The 19,208-nt window shown below is 36.1% G+C and overlaps 1 protein-coding gene across 1 annotated transcript; it reads left to right on the forward strand.

Moving 5' to 3' along the window:
* Positions 1 to 1,254: 1,254 nt before the first annotated feature.
* On the forward strand, positions 1,255 to 18,925 carry wdr47a (WD repeat domain 47a). The gene is made up of 15 exons (XM_058748582.1): positions 1,255 to 1,466; positions 2,823 to 2,989; positions 4,074 to 4,157; positions 4,317 to 4,401; positions 5,150 to 5,940; positions 7,191 to 7,308; positions 9,320 to 9,501; positions 12,378 to 12,614; positions 12,819 to 12,879; positions 13,806 to 13,963; positions 14,474 to 14,643; positions 15,325 to 15,495; positions 15,598 to 15,729; positions 16,117 to 16,335; positions 17,589 to 18,925. Exons 2-15 carry the CDS (start codon positions 2,832 to 2,834, stop codon positions 17,729 to 17,731), a joined length of 2,709 nt encoding a protein of 902 aa, XP_058604565.1. The 5' UTR covers positions 1,255 to 1,466; positions 2,823 to 2,831; the 3' UTR covers positions 17,732 to 18,925.
* The last annotated feature ends 283 nt before the right edge of the window (positions 18,926 to 19,208 follow it).

The raw sequence follows: 19,208 nt of genomic DNA on the forward strand, positions 1-19,208 counted from the left end.
CTTACTAGTATTATAATTGTTAATGGAACTGTTAAAAAATACCTAATGCAACAAACAACAAAAAACTAATAAACCAAACTTATTTAATGTGTTATAATGTATAAACAAAAACTACTGAAAACGCATATTGTGTTTAAGGTGTATATATAAAAAATGCTGTCAATACAGTGATTGATTTAAGTCTCAAAATTTGAAAGCTTGTGAATGCATTTGATTCACTAAAAAGAACCGCTTAGGAGTGATTCATTAGAGACACTGGTCATTTGTTCGGGACTCGGACTATACTAGTCCCGCTGTGTGTTTTAGACTCACTAAAAAGAATCGGTTCAAAAGAGTCATACTTTCAAGAGTCGGACTAGAGTGGTCGCGCTAGCTACCGGTTCATATGAGTCATTCATTTGGGAGTTGAACTACTTTGGTTTGTTAAATAGAAACGGATTACTTAACGGATTTTAATGAAATAAGCAATTTTTAAAAAATCAGCAAAAAACACACAAAAATAGCTGTTGGAGTTATTTTGGACTCTAATATCACACTCCTAACAGCCAATCTGATTCGAGGACCAGAAAGAAATATATTGTTTTGGATTTGTCAGTTGAAATTAATCATCCCCGGAAACATTTAACCAAGAGCAATACATTTTGAATCAAATATCGGTTATTAATCGTGTAGCTTTCTTATATGTTTGTGTATTATTTGTAATGTTGTGTTATTTGTATTTGAATATTGTGTTACTGTGTTTGTGTGTTGTTTGAACTACACACTGCTCACGCTGTAGATTCATTATCGATGTTGAATAGTACTTGAAGGATTTTTATGTAAAAAATAAACAAATATGAATCATGAAACAATTTTTAAAAATCAGCAAAATATACCCATATATATATATATATATATATGTGTGTGTGTGTGTTTTGGATTTGTCAGTTGAAATTAATCATCCCCCAACAGAACATTTAAACCACGAGCATTTTGAACCAAATATCGGTTATTAACTGTGCTATTTATAATTTTGTGTTATTTGAATTTGTATATTGTGTTATTTGTATTTGTGTGTTGTTTGTATTAATTTACAATTCATTAGAACATGATATTTACATTTAGCAGATTCTTTTGGAACCCAAAACATCCCCATAAACCGCTACTTTCTCGGCTTAGTATTAGTTTACACACATCGTATAATGCGTACATAATGCTGCTAATCACAAATCCCCATTAAGCCTCAGTTTGTTAAATAACACGCAGGCCAGTGCGGGCCTGGGCGGGTTTTGCGGGGTTTGTGTGCGTGAGCGCGGATTGGTGGAGAGCGCAGAGGAAGCTTGCGCTTGACAACCAGCGAGCGCCAGGGACAACAAGAGCCTCTCTCCCTGAAACACTGAGGAAAAACACCAGACAGTGCGTGTCGACACACCCTCGGCGGACCCACACAGGATTTCTGCACTTCGCGTATATGTAGAGATTATCAGGTAAGATTAAAATCGCTCCTCGCGACGGTTATCGCCGTTGTTTTGAGGATAGGCGAGGCCGGGGAGGCTGCTGCTTCTGCGCCGCCTGGATGACACACACTCTCCCCCCGCAGCTTCAGAATATGTCTGCGGTGCATATGGGTGGATGTCCGCTCTCACTGGTGCCTCATGGGTTGTAATATGGCTAATTTAGGACATAATCAGTGTAAGCGGTCAGATAAATGAATTCATGCAGGTCCAGCGGTAGGAAAGCATGAGAAAGCAAATCTGCGTTTCCCACAGTGCATGTTTGGGGGTGGCGTGGTTTAGCGGTTCAAAGAATGAGCTTCTAGTAGGTTAAAGGTTTAAATCCTAAAAAGCAATTCATTAGATACTACCATTGTGCTTGTTGTAGAAATGCATGGGTGAACATGAATGTATATTTTGCAAATTTTCCTTAATAGCTACTACAAATCTCCTTACCGTGTTTTGTTGATTAAATGTAGTTGTGTCAACCCATTTCAAATGATTGCATTCTTAAAGTAATAATTTTATTGTGTTAATAGCTAATTTTAATGAAAGGTTTTCTCCTTTATATAGTACTAATTCCCTAAGCTATCAGGAATAATGTGTATTTTTAAAACAACAATCTAAGTGGTATTTTCATTGGTTTTTGACGTTTATTTATTTAACGTGATTTGAAATGGGTTAAGTTGGATGTGATGTGATTGGATCTGATAGTGTTGAGGAACAGGCTGTTTTTGTTTTGGTAGAATGTCAGGTCACCTCCTCCCATGCTTTTGTGTGTTTACATTTGCATTTTCTGGTATGTTGACTTTTCTCTGTCATAACATTGGTTTGGCATTTTAATTAGACAGTTCAGGTTGTTACTTTTTTACTTGTAGTCTTCAAACACTACAGTGTTTTATAGCTGATGTCATTATAATTGATGTTAACACTTTAGAATAAGGTCCCATTAGCAGTGGAATTATTACAGTGTCTTAACATTAGGTAATACAAACGCAACTGTACATAATACAACATTTGATTTCAATAATGTATTAGTAAATGTTGAAATGTTAAGTAATACAAATGTTGAACCAGGACTGCCATCAGAGGTGGAGAGTTGGAAACATTGTCATAAGTACTGTGATAAGAGAGGCCCTAAAGTCCTATATTTTATAGCATAGCCTAGTCTTTAAATCTGGGGAGGAAAAATACCAATAAAATTGTTTTTTAAATTCGTGTTTTTTTTTAATTTAGCCTAAACAATGGCCTGATGACCACTGGTTGATTTAGAAAGAATATATATTATAGCAGTTTATAGATAAAACATTGCTAAATGATGCATTCATTCTCTCATTCTTTCTGTGAAAGCTTGCCACAATGACGGCTGAGGAGATCATAAATGTAAAGGAAGTGGAGATCATCAAGGTGATGCTGGACTTCCTGAACTCCCGCAAGCTTCACATTAGTATGCTAGCCCTGGAGAAGGAGAGCGGGGTCATCAACGGCCTGTACTCAGACGACATGCTCTTCCTCAGGTTTGATCCATCAACACATTATACTCAGGCTGAATTTAAATCAAAATTAAAAACATAGTGTGGTGAGATTATGAGCCAATCAAATAATGCAGGAGCCGTCAATCTTTTGGTCATGAATACCACATTTTTCTGGTTAAACTCTGTGTATGTAGTTTGTACATCACCGTCATTGTGATTCATGTGGAATGCTAAGAACCTTCTGTATACCAACATTCATAGCGGTAACATATTTTTTCTTAAAGCTAAGAGCAACAAATGCAGAATAAACTGTCTGCTGTTAATTGTGCAGCACAACAAAAGTAAAACAGACTTAACCGAGGCAAAAGCACATTGCTTCATTGATCTGCATTGAGCTTCCAGTGACTCGTAAGCACAGCAGTCACATGGATAGTTTGTCAGGGCTACATGTGTCTATTGACTAACTCAGACTCTTTAATAGTGTTATGCAGGTTTGAAGAACTTTATTTAAATGAAAGACATACACCTCTTTTGCTATTGCTCATGTGCCGGTCATTATCCATGTCAATGTTGGTACGTGTGCCATAGGTTGCCTACCCCTTATATAATGGTTGAGTTTGCATATTTATAGCAGTTTCAACTCTGCATTTAAGGGATAAAATTGAGGTGCATGTGTTTCACTATCAAGTGAGATTATAGACCATTTTGATATTAGTTTTAAATCGAACGACAGCCCATTGCTCACTTGTCCTCTTTTTAGAGTTGTTCATTATTCATTAAATCAGTGCAAGAGAGTTTGGGTCCCTTTTCAGAAAACGGGCCCCTTATAAACAAAGGTGCCTTTCACACCACAGCCCTGCTTAACTCCAGAATACAGTTAGGAATAGACTGATGATAAGGCAAATTCAGAGTTTCATCAAAATATTAAACTTACTGAACTTACAGTAGATGTTGTATGTTTTATATTGCCGATTATTGTCTCTGATGTACTATTGAGTGTAATACAATGTTAATACCAGTCAGGTAATGACATGTTAAATTTGACCTTGTCTAAATTGTGAGTTGTTCCAAGTTTAGACTCTCTTTCTCTCCCTATGTCTCCCTCAACCATTCCTCCCTCCTGCAGGCAGCTCATTCTGGATGGACAGTGGGATGAAGTGTTACAGTTTATTCAGCCTCTTGAGTGTCTGGATAAGTTTGACAGGAAAAGGTGAGAGATCAGCTCAGAATGTTGTGTCTAATAGGAGTTTACTTGCATTTAAATGTGAAGACAAGAATATTCCAAATCATTTCTATGAATATTTCAATAAAATGAAACACTGTTGGTTTAATTTCACGTATATTGCTGCATCTTTCCATGTCCTCTCAGGTTCCGCTACATTGTTTTGAAACAGAAGTTTCTGGAAGCTTTGTGCGTGAACAATGCCATGTCTGCTGAGGATGAGCCACAACATGTGAGTAACATCAGTGTCACATAAATGTCAGATGAGCTGCCACATGTGATGTTTGATTCATTTTGTTTGTCATTATGTGACATTGTTTTTGTACATACCGTTAAAAAATGATCAAAAGTGACAGTAAAGACTTTTATATTGTGTCCTAAGCACCAAATCATTATTTGAGAAAGATTTCTGAAGGATAATTGGACACTGAAGAAGAGCATAATAGCTCCTGAAAATTACATTTTGCGTCACAGAATTAAATTACATTTTATATATTACATATAAATATATCAGAATAGAAACCAGTTGTTTAAATTGCAATAATAATTCACATTATTCCTGTTTTGCTGTTTTGATCGAATAAATGCAGTTGTGGTGAGCAAAAGAGACTTCTTTCAAAAACATAAAAAAAAACTGACCAACCCCAAACTTTTATACAGCAGCCTTTAAACAGCCAAACAAGAGATACAATATATTATTTCTTGAATATAGAAGAAAATAAAGTTATACATGTAAAGTTAGTTTAGTTTATATGGTTTCTGTTAAGCTTATTCTACTGGCATGTTAATCTTGAAAGAGTATCATGGCCAAAAAACGTCTAGGTCACGTATGTAACTCTCGTTCCCTGAAGGAGGGAACGGAGATGTTACGTCATAGTGACTGACTGAAAGGGAACCATGGTAACACCATGTGAGAAACTGATTAGAGCTTGTTTGCAAATGGCTCTGGCTTCTCTCTCATTTTGTCTCTCTATGTGCAGTTGGAGCTGACCATGCAGGAGGCTGTGAAGTGTCTCCATGCTCTGGAAGAGTTTTGTCCATCAAAAGACGACTACAGCAAGCTCTGTCTTCTCCTGACGCTGCCCCGCCTCACCAACCATGCTGAGTTCAAGGACTGGAACCCGAGTACAGCACGTGTGCAGTGTTTTGAGGACGCCTGTGTCATGGTGGCGGAGTTCATTCCTGCTGACCGGAAGCTGAGCGAGGCGGGGTTCCGCGCCAGCTCCAACCGTCTATTCCAGCTTCTCATTAAAGGCCTTCTGTACGAATGCTGCGTCGAGTTCTGCCAGAGCAAAGCCACCGGAGAGGAGATCACAGAGAGTGAGATTCTTCTGGGAATAGATATGCTGTGTGGGAACGGCTGCGATGATCTCGACCTGAGCTTGCTTTCTTGGCTGCAGAACCTGTCGCCCAGCGTCTTTTCTTGTGCCTTTGAGCAGAAGATGCTCAATATCCATGTGGATCGGCTTGTTAAACCCGCCAAGGCCACTTACGCAGACCTCCTCACTCCACTCATCAGCAAGCTCTCCCCGTACCCTGCTTCACCTCTTCGGCGCCCACAGTCTGCGGACACCTACATGTCACGCTCTCTGAACCCGGCGCTGGATGGCCTGTCCTACGGTCTCTCTGGCCAAGAGAAGAGAGCAGCGGGAACGGACAGAGGGAAAACTTCACCCATGTCACACTCATTCGCTAATTTTCAACACCTGAACCGCAGTGTGATGATGGAGAATTCAGGATGTCACAGCATCTTTGAGGAGTCACCGGAAAGGTAAACATCACCTGATACACCTGAAATATCTGCATTAGAGTTTGAGATGGCGGACCCTTTTAAAACAAACTCCAGAATACTATAACCTGAACATATGATCAATGGCACCATTTGAATAGTACAGTGCAAATTTAGCTGATTTTTAGAGAATTAGCTGTAATTATTAAAACCACTTTGTCTTTAAATAAAAAAAATAAAAAAAAGATTTATTGTTATTTTAGTGATTTATTTTAGTTTACACTACTTGTCAAAGGTTTAGAATAATTAATATTTTTCTTTAATAAGTTTCTTATGTTCACCAAGGCTAAGTAAATTAAAAATTTATTTACAATTCAAAATAACTGTTTTCTATTTAAATATATTTTAGACTTTTATTTATTTCTGTGTTGGCAAAGCTGAATTTTCATTAGCCATTATTTCAGTGTCAGATGATTCCTAAGGAATTATTCTAATATGCTGATTTTCTGCTCGGATATAATCAGTTGTTACTGGTGCTGAAATATGAATAATGGTTAATATTATCTGTGAACACAATATTTTATTTGATGAATAGAAAGCACGAAACATCAAAAAACAGCATTTTTTTTGTAACATTATTACATTAATATGTCTTTACTGTCATTTCTGATCAATTCAATGCATCCTTGCTAAATAGAAGTATTGATTTTTTTATTTTATTTTTTTTTTATGCTTTCTTACCCCAAAATTTTGAATGCCAGTGTATCACAGTTTCGACAAAAATATTAGGCAGCAGAAATGTTTTCAATAATATTTTTCTTGAGCAGCAAATCAGCATATTAGAATGATTTCCGAATGATAATGTGACACTAATGACTAGAGAAATGGCTTTGCCATCTAGGAATAAATTAGGCCTACTTTTAAAAAATATATTACAATACAAAACAGTTATTTTGAATAGTAAAAATATTTCACGATATTACTGTTTTTACTGGATTTTTGATAAAACAATGAGTCTATGAGTGAGCATAGGAGACTTATTTCAAAATCATTTTTTAAACATTTTAAATATTCCAAACTTTTGAACGTAGTGCATATGTATTGTTAGTTGTAGTGTGTTATTGTTTAAAACACCCTGTGACAATATGCCAGTCTGCATTGCATATTCAATTCTTAGAAATTTTGATGGGTGTGGCAGAACAGAATGACTTGAAAGCACAATCTTTTCAGAACAAAATAATTACAGAGGTGAGGTGTGTGTCTAAAGTAATGTGGACTCTCTGGTCTTGCAGCTCCAGAACTGAAACTCCATCTGATAAAATGATGAGCTCACCCGGTCCTCAAATCTCTCGCCCGGTCTCTGCCCCGGGTCAGGATGCCCCAGCCCCTGGTTCTGCAGAGGAGAATGAGGTACTTTGCTGGTCAATGAATCCATTGATATTTCCTAAACATTAGATCAAGCACTCAATACGTTTCTGTTAATGATGTTCTTAATTTTAATTGAACAGTATTAAAATAAACACCAGTAAACGACACCCCTAATAAATTGAAAAACTAATAATTGAAAAAGTAACATGCCAAACAAATAATATTTCAATTTAGCAATCAAGTTGGATCATTTTTAGTGTCATTCTGATTAATTTGTGACTGCTGTTTTACAGCATGCTTTGTAATTATGTGTCTGAGCAGTAGAAGTTTTCATGTTTTCTCTCCTCCCTCAGAAACAGCCTGTAGCCCTGAGCAGGGTCATAAATAACTGGCAAGCTCATCTACTGCTTCCACTTTATCACTGCATAGCTGCAGAGGGCTTAGATTGGCTGTCGCCAAGCTACAGTTTCTAGGCATGTGTTTGTGGGGAATGTCACTAGAAATATTCTAGAATTTTGATCGATAAATTCACATTCTTTTTGTGTGAAGAGTTTTAGTATGTTGACCTTTACAGATTCCTCATGTTTGAAGGGCTCTAGAATGTTGACTGTCAGAGGTTGTGGTGAAAAGAGTTCTAGAATATTCACCATCAGTGGCTGTTGTGAGTAGAGTTCTGGAATGCTGACATTTAGTCTGTTGTTAGAAGTTAAAAAAGTTAATTGAAATGTTGAGCTATCGAGCAGCGTTGTTTAGTATCATTAGATGCTTTTAAAATTTGTATTGATATTTATATTTTCTGTTCTTATTTTACTTGTAGTTTTATTTTTGGTTTTGCATTTTTGTCATTTTATAAGATTTTAGTTTTTTAAAATGTCTGTATAGTTTAGTAAATCATGTTAACGTAAATGAGATGTATTGCCTCAGGGACTAGTTAAAATAAAATAAATGTAATATATATATGTATTTATAATATATATATATATATATATATATATATATATATATATATATATATATAAAAATTATTTCAAGTATAAGTTTTCTGGTTGCAGTTTTCACTATAAAAACCCTGCTATGGAGGTGATTTGTGTGTGTATATATATATATATATATATAATTTTTTTTTTTTTTATCAAGATTTCTGGACTATTTAACTCTAGTCTTTGTTATGAGTCTGACTGTGTGTAATCAGGACCATTAAACATGAACAGCCAATTAGCTTCATGCTTTCCCTCTGCTCTGTTTGCCCTGTTACACACAGCCCTGTTCTCTTTAGGTCACTTTCCATCGGGAAACACACCCATCTTCCTTTTCTCTGTGCTCTCACACAAACATACGGAGGATAATGCGAGTTATTATTAGTTATGACAAGCATTTACTGTCCTTTAGTCCATATCCTGTGATTTACAGAAAGCTGCTGTGGTCATTCCAACTGTGATATGCTCTCCTTGACTCTGGGAATCTAATTTTTTTTTATTATATGCCTAAATATTGTTTAAGGCCTGCTAAAATTATTTGGTAAGTTCTTATAAAAAATAAAACATCAGCTACTTTTATATCAACACCTTGACGCTGTATTTGGATGTAATAGGCAAATTAATATTTTACATCTACTTTGAGATTTCATCCAAATGCTTTGGATATTTTTAAAGAATTATGTGGTTTGTTGGCAATGGTCAGTAGTCTGGATGTGTTGATATCTCGGATTACAGAAAGTTGATTGAGGCTGTGAGCTCTGTGACAACATCACACAGTTTCCTGTCTGGGTTTTTAATCCGTGGTAGTAATCACTGTAGAGCTGTGATGTATTAAATCTGTTCATCAGACCAGAAAGTGACTCCCCTTCAGCGTCTGTCTACTCATAAGCTTTTAGGGTGAAATGAGAGTAAGACAAAGTGTCTACCAAAGCGTTTTTAGCCAGCTGAAAATGCTAGGCGTTTTTCTGAAAACGCCCATCCGTGGGCGCTATAGAATGCTTTGGAGGCACAGCGTTTAGCATACTTCTTTCTCATTTACATCTCAGCACATCCTTGTCTCCTCTGTTTCTGTATAGTTACGGGACTCCACAGAGCAGTTTCAGGAATTTTACCGGCAGCGTTTGCGTGTGCAGCAACATCTGGAACAGAAGCAGCAGCAGCGGGAACTCTACCAGCAGATGCTGCGAGAGGGCGGAGTCCAGCATCACGAGGCCCCGCCCACCGCCAAGCACAACCTCACAGAAACCTTTCTTACCAGGTCAGCCGAACTCCACGTCACCACTAACATCACATCCAAAGGTCGGCATTTGTTCTAGAGCTGCACTGATGTGCATCACACCAGCTGAAGTTTACAAACACAAAGACTCAAGGTGAAATCTGATGCTGCTAAAAGCAAAAGGGAAGGATGCAGAGAAAAAGGCTAGGCAGGTTGAATATCAAATGAAAGGCTAATGAGATGTAGATGAGAATGACCTCAGGGTTTTACAGATGGTACAGCGAGCTGCCAGGGAACTCGGAAGTGGGTGGAGAATTCCCTAAGGAAAACAAACATATACACACACATGCTCTTAGACCGGTTTTACATTTGCCTACTTTCGACTCCCATTTACATAGTGTTTTATTTATTACCAAGCAGGGTAGTAGCTTGCATTCATGCTTCCCAAGACAAATTGTCTCCTCCAGCCTGACAAGTAGGCTTTTTTTCTTTTTAATAATACCTGAAATTAATATTTTTATCAAATATGTACAGTGGAGTAGTGTATGGATAGTCTGTGGAGTGTGTGTATGTGTAATATATATATATATATATATATATATATAATATATATATAGAGAGAGAGAGAGAGAGAAAACTATACCGTATTTTAAATATTAAAATTTGAATAAAAAATGTTTTATTTGGTTTGTCTTCTTTTGCTTTAAAGACAGCACACGATATGATGTTAAAGCTTTACGAAATCCTATAACTTTCTAGATCCAGATTTAAATTATATTTTAAATCTTGTGTTTTTAGTGTGGATTTTTGATCCCTGCTGTCCTTATAATATTTTGTGAGTTATTAGTCTTTTTGCCGGGTTTTCATCTCACTCGATGGATCTTGAATCACAGGCATGTGTGTTTCTTTCTGTGTGTCAATAAATAATGGAAAGAGATGAGAGATTCATCAAGATTAAGGAGAGGTTAAAGCCTAAGCATAATGATTTTAGATTATTTAAAAAAAAAAAAAAAAAAAAGATTTTAATTAGATTTTAATAAATCGGTCCCTCTTTACAAATCAGACTCCAAATGTGTCAGTAATCCTCTCTGAAAATCTGCAAATTTGAAGGTTTATTGATGTTGTGTGTCACTCAGATGATTTTTTTTATTCCTACCCCTTACAAGAAAGTTAGTTTATTTAATGGTGCAAACACTGAAATCTGAGAATCACTGAACTCATTTTAGGACCCTCTTCTCTTGTTCAGCTTTGATACTTCTCTAGTTCTTCTGTTGCTGTGGTTACGTTGCATTTGTAAATCAGAATCATAACAAAGGGAGGTTTTGGAACCATGCTGTGCTGTTCCTCTGGTGATGTCATCATTAAGGCCACAGCCATAAATAATGCAGCGTGTCAGAGGGGAAGGGAGGGCAGAAGAAACACTTATTGTTCTGTCAACAGAAGGCTTGCTGGCAGTGAGGACAAGTTTGGGAGTTTACTATAATGCCACAGAAATGAAATTTAAAATAGATTAAAAACTAAAAAAAATGTGTGGCCTGTGTGCTCTGGCCTTATGCCACCTGCTTCAGGGGATTTTCAGGGGGAAACCCCCTTGACCACTGGGAAATGACCAGTTGTGGTAATGAGGGGCGGTGTTTGGCAGAGATTAAGATGAATATCAAATGAAAGGCTAATGAGATGAATCTCAGGCCTCTACAGATGGTGCCGCTAGCAGCTATGAACCTTAAAGTGGGTGAAGAAATCCCCAAGGAAAACACAAATACATTTTATAAGCTATATGCACTTTGATGTGTGTGTGTGTGTAATGAAAAAAAGTCTTTCATCAGTCCAGGGGCACAGTCCCCCCCCCCCATCAAAAAAGCCCATATTTTGATACTATTTTTTAAAATATTATTTTGGATATCAATAGATATTAATCTGCTTTATCTGGAGAGTCGTTCACAAGCTGCACATGCAATAAAGAGCTGCATCGTTGCTGACAAACAGTAGAAGGCTTCTGCAAGTATTATTTCCTACATTGGATTGTTGCCAAATATCCACTTAATCCAGTGCTCTTTTTGTTTTCTATCAGGGATGTCAACGATTAATCGACGATTAATTAAGAGATGCAATCGATTAAAGCTATCGATGGTCGATTAAGCGATTTAATTTGGGGGTGCGTGCGGCTCATGCGCACAACACATGCAAGCAACATGTAAAAGTACATTAAAATAGGTACAATACAAAGTCATTTAACATGGAAAGCAATAGAAATTTAGTAACTAAGTTATGTTTAATTATAATTTTCCAAGATAATTGTTTCATATCGGGCTTTGCGTTTTGACAGGGCTGTGCATGGGACACGAGCAGGACAGAGCCTATCTCTTTTCTCACATCTTCATGTTTTCTCTCAATATTCCAAAGCAATGGAAGTTTGTAAATGGTCAGAAATAATATATACCACTGCAATAGAAGTATTAAGGTTAATGATTAATCAATTAATTGATCATTAATTTAAATGACATTCGATCATGGGAATGATTGAAAATTGACATCCCTATTTTCTATCTTACAAAATATCCTATCACCGTGTGTGAGTGAACACAAGTGAAAAATGATTCTATTTATTATTACTATAACAAAAATTAATCTTATAATCTAGCTCAAAGTTAGTCCCATTTAACCAGAAATATAACTTTTAGTATTAATGTTTGCAGTTTTAGTATTCATGTTCATGTTACAGTTTTATTCTGGTCACTCTGACAGAAAGTGACTGTATGAGCAACATGTAAAATTACTTGTGTACATACATGTTCCTTTATACTATACTTGTTACAAGTGTTTCAGATTGAACCCTTAAATAAAAAAGGTCCACAGCACACTGACAGTGTATATAAATATTGCAATATACAGTTTTATAATATACAGTATGTGTGCAGGTCTATTCAAAGACTGGAGGAACTAAATGTGGGAATGGATGATTTGGGAGAGGAGGTGCAGGCTCTCTCTCAGCAGTGCAATGGAGGCAGTAATAGCAACAGTGTAGCGGGAGACGCTTCAGCCGCACCACAGACACAGGAAGGGGGTGGAGGAGCCAGCGATCTGGTCACCAGCACTCAGTCAGTAGGTCAAGCAGACTTCCCTCCACCCAGCCAGTCTCCTGTACTGCCCCAGAGGTGAGAGTCACACTCAATCGTTTTTCCTTCATGGAAAGAGTTTGAAATTTCTATGGCAGTGCATCCATAATGTAAGATTGTTTTGGGAGCTTTTTATCGCATCATGTTCCAATGTTTTTAAAAGTGAAATTTGCTTTTAATGTTTTTTTAATTACTGTTTGGGTTCTTAAGGGGGTTTTAAAAAGAGTTTGTTTTCTCCTGCAGTGACCAGAGAGACAAAACTGGACAGAATGACAGTAGTTTGACCCGCTCTAAAGGCCCAGAGGTACAGCGCCCCCTACAGCTCAACATAATAAATCCAGTAAAGCCAACTGTGTCAAATTTGATATGCAAATTTCTAAAGCCACTAAGTTATCAGCATGATCACTGTTGCTGAAAAATCTGTTGCAGACAATGCCTTCTGTCATCTGATTGATAGTTTATACTTTTTTAGCAAGTAAAAGGTCTTTTAGGTATAATATAATATCATTCTAAAAACACTCCCTTCTGGTTATGGTACACACATATTTTTTGTGTGCGTGTAATTTATTACGATTTTTCAAAATAAACATAAGAATACATTTTATGTAGTCATTTTTAGAAAAACCTTGGTCAATTTTGCGTATCAAATATGATCCATCATGCTTTGAGGAATGTTTATTTGTACATCTCTTAATCATCACTGTATGTTTTACCCAACAATAAAAACTAGGGAGCTTTGATTATAAAGCATTTAAATATTAAAAAAAAAAATCTTAATCTTTTAATCTTTTCAAAACAGATTATTTTGAGATATAGAGTAATAACCAATATTTATCTGCTTTTTTTAAATGTATGCTATTTTAATAAAGATCTCATTGATTTACAAGCTGTCAGAACTTGATCTGAAACTGCATCAAATCGCTTATTTTTGCAAATTTTTTTTTTTTTTTAATCCTCAAGAATATTTTATGCTAAACTCCTGTTTCATACTCCATGAGCCACTTTTATTTCATATGTCAGGTTATACAGGGTTAGCATTCACTGAATAACACATTCTCCTTCTGTTGCTCTCTAAAGGCTTTAGTGTTGGTTTAATTACAGCTCTTGAAACTTCTCAGATCAAACACAGATTAGGGATTGTTCTGGAGTATTTGGGATTAATATTATATCGCCTAATCTTTAAATGAACCCTTCTCACATACAGAATGTGTTTATATGTGTGTGTTGCAGAAAGATGAGTCAAAAGCCAAGTTTGTGATGGTCAACAGCCTGGAGGATACGCAGGCGGTCCGGGCCGTGGCCTTCCACCCCACAGGGACATTATACGCTGTCGGCTCCAACTCTAAGATGCTGCGTGTGTGTGCCTATCCTGACACGCTGGACACGAGGTCAGCGGCCCGCACGCTGCATTAAAATCCATTTAAATGATCAAACATGTTATAGATGATGGGATACAAGCAAGTGCCTGAATTCCTCATTTTAGCCATACAGCTGTGATTATAAACACTAGAAAATAAAAAACACTATGAAGTGTTTGAATTCTCTGCTATTAGAAAACATTAATACATATTCCTGTTCTTACTGTGAACGATTTATCAGTGCATGTTATTCCAGACAAATGTAAAATTTTACTTGCTAATTCTAAACCTGTATGAATTTCTTTCTTCTTTGATACACAAAGAAGATATTTTGAAAAAAGTTTGGAACCAAAACTATTCTTTTTTTTAAAATTTGTTTTTAAGTCAGTCATACAGTTTTGGAACGACATGAGGGCGAGTAAATGATGACAGAATTTTCCTTTTTGGGTGAACTGCTCTGTTAATTCATAGAGAATCAGAATCTTTCAGTTGACCGTTAAATGTTGACATACTGTAGTTGTTTTGTTGTTTCTTTTCTAGTGGTTCGGGCACAAGTAAACCTCCTGTAATCCGCTTCAAGAGGAACAAGCATCACAAAGGCTCTATATATTGTGTAGCCTGGAGCCCATGTGGACAGCTGCTGGCCACTGGCTCCAACGACAAATATGTCAAAGTGCTGCCCTTCAACCCTGAAACCTGCAATGCTACAGGTGATTGCAAACAAATATTCATGAATCTTTAAGCAAGACACTACAGGCTTTTTTTTGTCATGCACTGGCCAATTTTAAGATTTTAGGCTATTTGGCTTTTCATAACTTTTTTTTTTTTTTCAGACTACTGGAAAGAAAACATCCAAAATACACTTTTAATTGTTTATTTAATTGCACTTTATCTATTTGCATCTGTAGATTTTAATTACAATGAACATATCTTTTCTTTTTTTTTTTCTCCTGCAATGAGGCTGAAATCTTCAGTAGCACTTAATTACTCAAACCAAACATTCCTATTTATATTCTGGAGGTGTTTTTCATGTATCATTCACCTGATTTATATAACATTTTATTCCTAAAATAAATGAATTTTTATAGAAAAATTTATAGAAATATCTTAAATTCACTCTGTAAAAACCTTTATCTCTAATATGTCAACCAAATGAAACACAAATTTTGAATCTGGATTCATCATTACGTTCAGATTAAATTAGTGCATATTTAATTAGATAATGTCATATTTAAGAAAATATTTCAGAAAACATGTAATATAAAAAATGTTTGCAAGTCTTAATGTAATCAGTCAGCTGGGGAAGTATGGTGATATCTATTAGTTACATGTTGACTTTTACTTTATATATTTAAATCCACACACGTCCTCAATGACTCTCTCTGCTTCAGGTCCTGATCTGGAGTTCAGTATGCATGATGGGACCATCAGAGATCTGGCGTTTATGGAGGGTCCTGAGAGCGGAGGGGCCATTTTAATCAGTGCAGGAGCTGGAGACTGTAACATCTATACAACTGACTGCCAGAGAGGACAGGGCCTGCACGCGCTGAGCGGACACACAGGTACACACACCCAAAAATATATGACTTTATATTTAATACACACACAGATTCTCATAAATATGTTAATTCCTAATGTGATTTGTATGTGTTTTCTCTCCTCAGGTCATATCCTGTCTCTGTACACGTGGGGGGGCTGGATGATAGCGTCCGGCTCTCAGGATAAGACGGTGCGTTTCTGGGACCTGCGAGTGCCCAGCTGCGTGAGAGTGGTGGGGACGTCCTTCCACGGCGCAGGTGGGCTTCACCTGCTTTATTTTACTCTTTAGCACTTTGTCTGCTAAAAAACACCAATTTCAATTCAATTCAAATGAGAAATGTTGCCCAATTGTAAATTTTTTTTAAAACATTTTATTTTAAAGTTTTTATTTTCCAAGTAATTAACGTTTTTTGTTGTTTTTTTCCTGTAATACATTCTAATTGTTCAGCACACAGCGTATGACACTATATTGCGTCTTTACTTCTTTATGCCCCATTCAGAAGTATCTTGAGAAATTTTTGACAAAATAAAATGAATATAAATCTTGTCTCCTGGGTAACCAGATTTGGTCAGTATGGCTGTTGAATTGTAATAGTAAGTGTGTGATTGTTCATGTGGTTTATGTTGTGTGTGTGAATTCACAGGCAGCCCTGTGGCGTCGGTGGCAGTGGACCCGAGCGGACGTCTGCTGGCAACAGGGCAGGAAGACAGCTCCTGTATGCTGTATGACATCAGAGGCGGGCGCATGGTTCAGACGTACCAGCCGCACTCCAGTGATGTCCGATCAGTGCGTTTCTCCCCCGGCGCTCATTACCTGCTCACGGGATCCTACGACACCAAGGTCATCGTCGCTGACCTACAAGGTGAGATCTCAGATGCCCCTCAGTTTACCCCGAGTGTTAAAATTAATTAAATGTTTCATTGTAGAATTTTTGTGTATTTGTCATGTTTATTAGTTTTTTTTTATTTTAAATATATTTATTTTCCAACATGTTCTCTCTGTCAAATTCCTTTATCCATTAAGCATGTTTTATTAGGTGGTGGTTTTAACTTTTTTCATTCAGTTAACTCTTTTGAAGAGATTTTTAGCAGAGTTAAGCCAAATTCAGTTTTGGAGTTTTTAGCAAAAATACTTAGTAAAAACATGATATAATTCAGCCATAATATTTTTCACCATGAAAATAGCCACAGAAGCTGGAATGGCGGTAAACACAAACAAACAAACATATATATTAATTTTAAATATAGATTTTTATTTCAGTTGTATTTCTTTCAGTTAAAGTTTATTTTATTTCAGTGTTTTTTTTAAGTTTTAGGTAACTTTAATAACCTTGCATGACCTCTATTTATTTTACTTTTTTAACTTATTTTTATTTTACATTTAATTTTATTTTACTACATTTTTATGCCTTGAATGAAACCAGTGTTATTTTTGTATCATCAAGATACTATTATAGTTTTTATTTTATTTTTTTATCAATTTTTAAAAAAATATTTTTTCATTTAAATTTTAGTTAAAGGTTATTTTGTCATTTTTAAGTTTATATAGCTTTCATTGATTTTTACTTGCATTTTAGTTTATGTTAGTACATTGTTACACTAAATGAAAATGAGAAATATTGTTTTTTTGTTGTTGTTTTTACTTGTTTAACTTTATTACATTTTAATTTTATTTTACTTGATTTTTACACCTCTTATAATGCAGCCCAAAAAATGACTGTTTAGAAATTATTTTTGAATCATTTACATTTTTGCATGGAGGTGATAGAAAGCTTGTGTTTGAAAAGAAATGGAAAAATAATGAAAATATTTAGTATTTAAACTGTGTATATATATATATGTATGTGTGTGTGTGTGTGTGTGTGTGTATGTGTATATATATATATATATATATATATATATATATATATATATATATATATATATATATATATATATATATATATATATCTTTTCCCATGTATTCAATATGTGCCAAAGGGCAACACAAAATATTTTATTAGGCTTCCCACAGTCAAGAGAAAATAATAATAATACTACATTTTGTAAATATAAATATGTATTTTGAGCATTTAAAGTATGTTTTATAGCTTTGAATGATTGAATGTGTCCACAGGTGACCTGACGAAGCAGCTGCCGTTGACCGTTGTGGGAGAGCATGCTGATAAAGTGATCCAGTGCAGGTGGCACACACACCACCTCTCCTTTCTGTCCTCCTCTGCTGACCGCACAGTCACACTCTGGACACAGGCCACGTAGAGCCAGCTCTGGCCACTAGAGGGAAACAGCACATGTATATACAGTATGTGTGTGCGCTGTGCTTCTGTTTTAAGTCTGTTTGTTATGAGTGTGTATTTATTTTGTGTTCCTGGAAGTTGGGTTCTTTATCAGTGAATGGCTGAGATAAGTGCAAACCCTTTTTATGTACATATTATCTGATTGACTGCCAGTGTGTCTGGTGGCCCTGACTGGGCCATGTTGGGATGCGATGCTTTGCTGTAGTGTGCTTGCATATGTGCTTCCCATTCAGTAACCTTTATCAAACACTGAACCGTCCCTCCACACAGACTCAGTGGTGTCATATGATCTATACTGTGGCCTTCCTCTCTGTGTGTCCACTCTCCACACATCTGTACTTGCCTGTTTGAATCTAGCCTCTGGAAATAGATGCAGTATTCATTAGCTGACTCATTTCTGATGTATCATTGCAAACTGTATGAATGCAACCTGTTTGAGTGAAAGATGTACATGCAGTCCAATGCTTGCTGTAATATGGACATTATTATGACCTGCTGCAAATACGGTATCGAAATTCAGCTGCTTGTGCAAATATGAAAAGCAACGTTAATGTAAACTGCCTTTGTAAATGCTGTCAAGTAAGTCTCATTTAAAGTGGTTAATGTTTGAATTGTACTCTTTTTGCTTGAAACGGTCTGCAGCCCTTGTGAGTGCCTCTGAATTGATGGCATGATTCAAAGTATTGAATTTTTAAATGTAGATGAAGGGAATCTGTGTCCTATAAATGTCAGTCTATACATAGTGCTAAAAACATCAAATGAAAAGTTTTGGGCGTTGGCACATAGGTTTGTTAAACGGGTGAAATCGTTTGATACTATGATCTTGCACTTTTTGTGTTTTTTAACATCCACTTCCTGTTTTGTTTCGATAACACTTTGTTTTTGGGTAGTTTATGTTGTATATTTTCTAATGATGTAGATTTTATTATTTAAGCTCAAGTTTTTGTTGTTATTAATGTTATTAATTTTAAAACGAAGCCAAACTAACGTGTTGACACATTTATATGCTGAAGCAGCTCTCATTTGAAGTCATGTAGTGAAATATTGTGTCGTTCCTGTAATCTTTTCTAAATCATATTTGGACATCAGTGACTACAGTAAAGGCTCGTGGGGTAAGTCTGCTGCTGCTGTGTCTGAATAAATAACCCTATTCTCTGCTACGCCTCTTTTCATTTGCATTAAGCACTAGTTACTCATTTCTTGCTGATTCACTTTTATAGTGAAAAATTCTCTGGTGTAGTTCATCACATTAACTATGGACAAGTTCCGCTTACCCTTGACTTGCAGAAAGTGTCTGTTAAATTACATCATGCTCTCTGCCAGATGTTTCTGTGATGCCCCCTCCCTTCCTGTACGCTCTCTTTCTCTTTTGTCTGACTGAATCTCTCTTAACCTCACATATATAGATCTTAAATGGAGTTCAAATGTTCAGCTGAGGA

The sequence above is a fragment of the Onychostoma macrolepis genome, chromosome 02 (assembly GCF_012432095.1).
Source record: "Onychostoma macrolepis isolate SWU-2019 chromosome 02, ASM1243209v1, whole genome shotgun sequence".
NCBI lineage: Eukaryota > Metazoa > Chordata > Actinopteri > Cypriniformes > Cyprinidae > Onychostoma > Onychostoma macrolepis.